The sequence below is a fragment of the Tupaia chinensis genome, unplaced genomic scaffold (assembly GCF_000334495.1).
Source record: "Tupaia chinensis unplaced genomic scaffold, TupChi_1.0 Scaffold144346_1, whole genome shotgun sequence".
Taxonomy (NCBI): domain Eukaryota; kingdom Metazoa; phylum Chordata; class Mammalia; order Scandentia; family Tupaiidae; genus Tupaia; species Tupaia belangeri.
In genome coordinates, this window is record NW_006204205.1 from 1,578,870 (window position 1) to 1,586,722 (window position 7,853).

Genomic DNA, 7,853 nt, shown 5'->3' on the forward strand with positions numbered 1-7,853 from the left:
TCTCCTCTTGGGATCTTGGGCACGCACGCACATGCGCCCGGCGTGAGTTTTAAGCCACCGGGTCCGGGATGCGAACCGCGGTCGACTACGTGGGAGTCCAGCGACATAGCCATTACGCTAACTGCTGGTCCCAGTTTTGAATATTTTAATTGATAACTTTTTAACTTATTATTGAACATAGATAATTTCTAACGTATTTAAGTAATACCTATGATGTACATCTTTTTACATAAAAGCTCTTCTATATTTAGTACTATTTCTGGACCAGCCAGTGGCATGTTGGTTAAGGTAGCTAGATCCCACATGGCTGATGGTGAGGTTTGAGTCCCAGACCTGTCAGTCTGAGAAACACTCCAGGTGTATGTGCATGTATGTCCCAAATCCCAAGAATAGAATAGAGAAAAAGGAACAAAAAAAGAATAGAGAAGGGACTGTGGCATGGCCGTCTCCTATGGGGGGGATGACTTTCTCACTTTTCCTCTCTCTCTCTCCCCAGTGAGCGCACACAGCCTATAGCAAAAATAAATGTGTGTATACATAAGTCTATGTATGTGTAAAATCTCTAAAAGTAGAATTCTTGGGTCAAATGGTATCAACAGATATATTATTACTAAACTGATTTTGAAAAAAGATTTGTACCAATTTACATTGCCACCATCTGTGTCTCTGTTATCACATCTTCTCTAGTTCTGGCTATTATCATTCTTTTTCATTGTGCTACATTTATGGACAAAAAATTGTCTCTACTAGGTATTTTTTTAAACAATTATTTAATTTGATGAGAGAGAGGGAGGGAGAGAGAGAGAGAGAATGTGAAAAAGCAAGCTCTCTGATCCACAACAGAACCATGGATGGCCATGTGGGAGCCCAGCACCTTAACTACCTCACCACCTGCCAGCCCCTCTACTTGATATTTTAATGGCATTTTAGTTTTGTGCATTGATATAGATTAGGCTAGACCAGCCTTGTTAAGAGTGTTAACCTCTTTGTAGTGAGATTATTATAGGACTATTTACTGAGTAAGTTTTTAACACTGTTAGTATTTAATGTATATTGGTATTTAATGTTGACTATTAAATTAAAAACTTTTTTTTCCAGACCCTATAAGATTTGGATATGTCCTTCATATTTGATTGGATTTACAGTGGTTTCAGCAGTGTACTACAGTTTTTAGGTAACGTTGGCTCTTTATTCTCTATAGTTATTGCACTTAATCCTGTTCATATAATAGTACTTATTTGTCTAGAGCCTCTTTATTCGTGAGCCAGTAGTTAAAATATGGGCTTTGAAATCATTCAGACATGTTCAATTATTCTTTGCATTCCCGTTAAATGCTATAATTGGGGCAAATTACTTTATCCACCTTAGCCTATGCTTCCTTATCTGTAAAATGGTAGTGATAATTCTTACCTCTTAAGGTTGTTAGGAATATTATTAATAGAACTTAAAAAATATGTCTACCATTTATTTGAGTTTACCTACATTGTTTAATACTGTTTCATTTAATTCCATAAAATACCTTGTTCATCATATATAGCAGTTTATAATTTTCTAAATGAGATTTGTTTATCCAGCAATTCTGACTAGTGACTTATCTGTCTTTATATATTTTATTTTTGCCTTAGTTTCTTGTTTTTTTATTGAAATCCTTGAATTATCGCATTTTCCAGTGAAGCAGACCTTTAATGAATATTGATGTTGAGATATATAAAACTTTATTATAGTAATAATTATTGTATATTTGAAAATATTTCTAGTCTCCTAATATTCATATTTTGCCCTGAGTTTAGTCTCTGTGTAATCATTATCTTGTGAACTTGCAGAAAGAAAAGAATATCTTGTGATTACAGAGTGGTCATCATAATTTTAAGACTCAATAGTACTTTGGAATTATATCTCCTTTACTTATGGAATTATATGTCCTTTATAAATGTTTCTTCCTTCACAGACATAATCTTAGCCAGGGAAGTACTTTCTTTTTCTTTTTTTTTCTTTCTTTCTTTCTTTTTTTTTTTTCTGTAGGGTATGTGTGCTCACCAGAGAGAGAGGGTGTGGGAGTGAGAAATCACTCCCCAGGGTTGATGGCCATACTGCAATCCCTTCTTCATTCTCCTCTTGGGATTTTGGGCACCCATGCACACATGCTCAGCATAACTTTCGAACTTCTGGGTCTGGGACTCAAATCCATCAGTCAGCCATGTTGGATCCAGTGTCTTAACCTCCATGCCACCTGCTGGTCCACATTATTTTTAATTGTCAGATTATGTAACTACTTACCAGAGAGAGTTGGAGAAACACAGACACATACACACACACACACACACACACACACACACACACAGAGCGAGAGCGAGAGAGAGAGAGAGAAAGAGAGAGAAAGTGCAGAGAAAGAGGCAAAAAGCATAATACCCCAGTTGGACATGGCCACTCAACAGTCCCTTCTCATCCATTTAGCCATCCTGTTGGCATTTGTAGCATACACAAAAGCTGGTGTATTTTTTTTTATTTTTTTGAGAAGTTTTTGCTATAGGGCATGTGTGCTCACCAGACAGACAGAGACAGACAGAGAGATAGAAAGCGAGAAATCATCCCCCAGGGGGGATGGCCACGCCGCAATCCCTTCTCCTCCATTCTCCTCTCGGGATCCTGGGCACGCACGCACACGTGCCCGGCGTGAGTTTAAACCACCGGATCCCGGACGCGAACCACGGTCGACTACCTGGGAGTCCAGCAACATAGCCATTACGCTAACTGCTGGTCCCCCTAAGTGGTATATTTTTTAAGCCACTAGGAATGGAATTCAAACTAGTTGGCCATGTGGGATCCAGCTTCCTTAAGTCTACAGGGCTAGCCCCAGAGAATCCATTTTATTTGACTGTTACATATTAAAAGGATACAAATGTAGGATTGAAATTTATCATTGTGTTTTTTTAAATTTTGCCAGAGAGTGCATATACTCACCAGAAAGAGACAGAGAGAGAAAATGAGAAAGTGCCTTCCCCATGGGGGAAGGTCATGTTGTAATCCCTTCTCCTCCACTCTTCTCTCTAGATTTTAAACTTACAAGCCCCTGGGTTCAAGGCTCAACTGCAGAGTCAGCCATGTGGGATTCAGTACCTTAACCACCACATCATTGACGGTTCTGTTGTTGTATTTTTACTTCCTATTAGGTCATTGGGAAAGTCATGATTTATTTTTCTGTTTTCCTGTGCTAAATGTGTTATTACTTTCCTGACAACCTAATACGTGAACTTAATACTTGTACGAATTCTTAAAAACCAGGGGTTTTTGGTACTTATTAAAAATATTGCCAGAGGACACTTGAGTTTGCAGGAGAAAAAGAGAAAGAAAGCAAAAAAGCACTTTCTGTGGGGTATTGTCATGCTGCAATCCCTTCTCCTCCATCACTCCCTCCCCTTGGAATTTTGGGCTTGCAGGCACACATGCCCAGCATGTTTCTCAAGCCTTGGGTCCAAAACTTGAACTCCACTGTAGACTTAATCTGGGGTCCAGTCTCCTTAGCCACCAGGCCGTAGACTGGCCTGACTTCTTTTTTTAAATAAAAAATGAAATGCATTAAATAAGATTTCATACCATTTTATACTGTCACTGTATTATAGGTCAAATATCAAATTTCTCTTTGTTGCTGCCAAGAGAATTTTTAGATCTTTTTATTAGACTAAACTATTTTGTCGTATATTGTTTGCAATGACTGGATTAGAAATAAGAGTTTTAAACTTTAGTAGACTGGGATTATGATTTTTCTTTTTTTTTTTTACTTTTATCTACATTTATTTTATGCTGACTTTAATTCCCATGCCATACATTTTTGTTTCTTCAATTCCTTCTGGGATATCTTTTTTTCCTGTGCAACTTCCTCTTCTGGTTTAGGAACAATTTGCTCCTTTTCAGTGAGAATCATCTCAATGTAGCAGGGGAGCTCATGTATGGGTTAATCTGCCCATGAGCTCTGTAAGTACGATGGTGCATTTTGGGTGTCTTGTTCACTTGAATATGTTCAGTGACCGGAGAATTTACATTTAATTCCTTGAGTTCAGCATTGCTTTCTGCATTTTTAAGCAGGTGCAGCAAAAATACAGCACTCTTTTTGGGCCACTGACCTTGTGTCCAGCCCCACTGTTTAGCCTGGGCACTTCTACCAACCCCACCATGGTAACAACGGAATGGCACACACTGCTTCTGTAAAGTGGCATCCTTCAGATACTTGGTGGCTTTTTGGATATGCACACCTTTGACAGCCTGGGCAGTTTCATAGGTTTTCTTAAAGTAAACGGGAAGATTTGAACCTCTTGATTTGCATGACTTTGTGGGGTTCTCTGGGTCAAGTGAATAGCAAACCGGTTTCAAAGATCACCTCAGGCCGTTTAGGAGAAGAGCTGGGATTATGATTTCTGGTAGATTAGGTCAAGATCTGTATCTCACTTTATAGAAAAATGAAACTAAGGTGAATCGTGATGGAAAAAGCAAAATAGATTGGATCACTATAGGAAAGAGAAAGTTAATAAAGCAAACATTAGGAAGCTGTGTAAAGAAATGGAGCCAAACTACAACTGTGGGATCAGTGTGGGTTCAGTTCTCAGATCTGACTTCAGCACTTGAACAACTTAACTCTGAGCCTTAGTTACCCCCTGTAAAAAGAGGGATGATTATGCGTACTTTGGAGAGTTACTTTAGGCCCAGCCACTTTGGTGCAAACAGAAGGAGGCAGTGTGTGATCGCTGAGGCCTCATGGGAGGTCTGGCTTCAGTTCCCAGCCCAGTATGGTGGCACACACCCGTGTTCTGAGCTAACTGGGAGACTGAGCAGAAGGGTTACCATATCTATCAAGACCCTATCAAAAATATCTGTTGAGTTGTCAGAAACACTATGATGCATTTTTACATAGAAAAATATGACGTTTCTTACAACCCAATATTTCTTTCTTGTTCTCTGTCATTAAAAAGGGGGATGGGGCAGCCGGTGGCATGATGGTTAAGGCGCTAGAGTCTCATGTGGCTGAACTCAGTTCGAGTCCTGGACCCGGCGGCTTGAAAATCACAACAAATAAATAAGTAGATAAATGAATAAATGTTTGAAAAAGAAAAAGGAGGGGAGTTACTTGGAGGATTAAATGAAATAATATATACAGGTACTTAACAGGGTCTACCACAAAGTAAGAATTTAGTCTTTTCAAGCCCACAATCATTAAAAAATAAATTAAAATGTAAATGTCTGAGGTTTACTTTTTAGAATCTTATTTAATGCATTTTAAAAAATTATTTTACTTGGGACCAGCAGTTGGCATAATGGCTATGTCGCTGGACTCCCATGTAGTTGACCACCGTTTGAGTCCTCAATCCTGGTGGCTTAAACTCATGCCGGGCGTGTGTGCGTGCCTGCCCAAGATTCCAGGAGGAGAAAGGAGGAGAGGGGATTGCAGCATGGCCATCCCCCCTGGGGGATGATTTCTCGCTTTCTGTCTCTTCATCTGTCTTTCTGGTGAGTGCATGCGCCCTATAGCAAAAACCTCTCCAAAAAAATTATTTTACTTATTATTGTTAAGTTTGTTTTAGGGCACATGTGTTCAACACAGAGAGACAGAGGGGGAGAGAGAGAAAGAGATAAAAATGAGAAAGCAAGCCACCAGATCTGGAACTCAACTGCAGTCAGCTCTGTGGGAGTCCAGCACCTTGACCACCATACCACCTGCTGGCCCCTAAATGCATTTCTAATATCTAAAACAGGTTAGTAAGAGTGCTTGCATTAGCTAGAGGAAATTTCTATAGAAACCTTTTTTTTTTGCCATAGGTCGTGTGCATTCACCAAAGAGTGCGAGAAAGCACCCCTCAATTGGCGTGGTCATACTGCAGCCCCTTTCCTCCATTTCTCTTTCTCAGCAGGACTTTAGGTGTACATACGTATGCAACTGACATGTTTTCAAACCACTGGGGCTGGGGTTCAAACATTCACCCCCCTCCCGGGGGGATGACCATGCCACAATCCATTCTCCTCCATTCTCTTCTTGGGATCTTGGGCACGCACGAAGATGCACCCTGCATGAGTCTTTTTTTTTTTTTTGGAGAGATTTTTCACTATAGGGTGTGTGCGCTCGCCAGACAGACAGAGAGAGACATAGAGACAGAAAGCGAGAAATCACCCCCCAGGGGGGATGGTCACGCCACAATCCTTTTTCCTCCATTCTCCTCTCGGGATCTTGGGCACGTACACACACGCGCCCGGCGTGAGTTTTAAGCCACCGGGTCTGGGACATGAACTGCGGTCGACTAAGTGGGAGTCCAGCGACATAGCCATTACGCTAACTGCTGGTTCCCCTGCATGAGTCTTTAAGTTGCTGGGGGACTCAAACTAGCTGATTGTGTGTGGGAGTCCAACAATGTAACCATTACACCATCTGCAAGTCCCTGTAGAAACTTTTTTTTTTAAGAATTATTATTTACTTATTTATTTATTATTGTTATTATTATTTTTCACATGAATTTTGCCAAAGACAGAGAGAGAAAGAGAAGGGAGAGTGAGAAAACAAGCCACCAGGTCCAGGACTCGAACCATGGTCAGCTATGTGGGAATTCCAGCACCTTAACCACCATGCCACCAGCTGGCCCTAGTCCCTTTAGAAACTTTTTAAGGGATTTTTTTTTTTTTTTGAGAGTTTTGCTATAGGGTGTGTATGCTCACCAAAGAGACAAAGAGACAGGAAGTGAAAAATCACCCACTGGGAGTGCAGACCCTTCTCTCTCTTCTCGAGATTTTGGGCATGCACGTACACGTGCCTGGTGTGAGTTTCAAGCTGCCAGGTCTGGGACTCAAACCACAGTTCAAGTGGAATCCAGTGCCTTAACCACTACACCACCTGCCAGCCCCAGGAATGGTATTATTTAAAGAAATTATTAAAATCCATAATCAAAGGATAAGTGTATCCTCACTCAAGTGAATATGAGAGACTGTCTTCCCCTTAGGATCAAGTTGTTGGTGAGTAGGTAATCAAAAGAGGAGGAATTTGGCCCTGCATGTGTGGCACAGTTGGTAACATCCAGGAATGTGGAGCTGGAAGCAACATACCAGCAGCAGTTCTAGCTTTTGGCCTGGAGGCTAGAAAACACCCAGGATGTGTACGAGCGAGCGAGTGAGCTCAGGGTCCTGTGGTCTAGAGTACTAGAGAAGGGATCGCAGTGTGACTAAGCCTTCTGGAGGGTGTTTCCCTCTCGCCCGCCCCCTTCCTCTCTCTTTCTCTCATGAGTGTATATAGCTCTATCAGGAATGGAAAAAAACATTAGTTAGCCAGCTGGTGGCATGGAGATTAAGGCAGCTGGATCCCACAAGATTGACTGTGTGGTTTGAGTCCTGGACCTGGAAGCTTGAAAAATATGCTGGGCATGTGTTCGTGCATGCTCACAATCCCAAAAGGAGAATGGAGGAGAAGGGATTGCATTGTGACCACCAGGTCTGGAAGGTGCTTTCTCACTTTCGTTCTCTCTTCCTCTTCCTCTTTTTCTCCCTCTTCCTTTCTTCTCCCTCTCCTGCTTTCTCTTCCCTTGTGCACACACTTTTTTTCTTTGAGAGGTTTTTGCTATAAGGGCGCGTGCGCTTGCCAGAAAGACAGAGACAGAAAGCGAGAAATCACCCTCCAAGGGGGATGGCCATGCCTCAGTCCTTTCTCCTCCATTCTCCTCCATTCTCCTCTTGGGATCTTGGGCACTCATGCACATGCACCCAGCCTGAGTTTTAAGCCACCGGGTCAGGACTTGAACTGCGGTCAACTACATGGGAGTCCAGTGACATAGCCATTACGCTAACAGCTGGTCCCTTCACACACTTTTTTTTTTTTTTTTTGG

The 7,853-nt window shown here is 41.5% G+C and overlaps 1 protein-coding gene across 1 annotated transcript in view; it reads left to right on the forward strand.

Moving 5' to 3' along the window:
- Nucleotides 1-7,853, forward strand: part of SAR1B (secretion associated Ras related GTPase 1B) — a gene marked incomplete in the record, with an annotated part of 51,028 nt that overhangs the window by 15,333 nt on the left and 27,842 nt on the right. Inside the window, 1 exon segment of the mRNA XM_027767646.1 lies at nucleotides 1,099-1,174. Coding sequence (XP_027623447.1) covers nucleotides 1,117-1,174 — 58 coding nt within the window.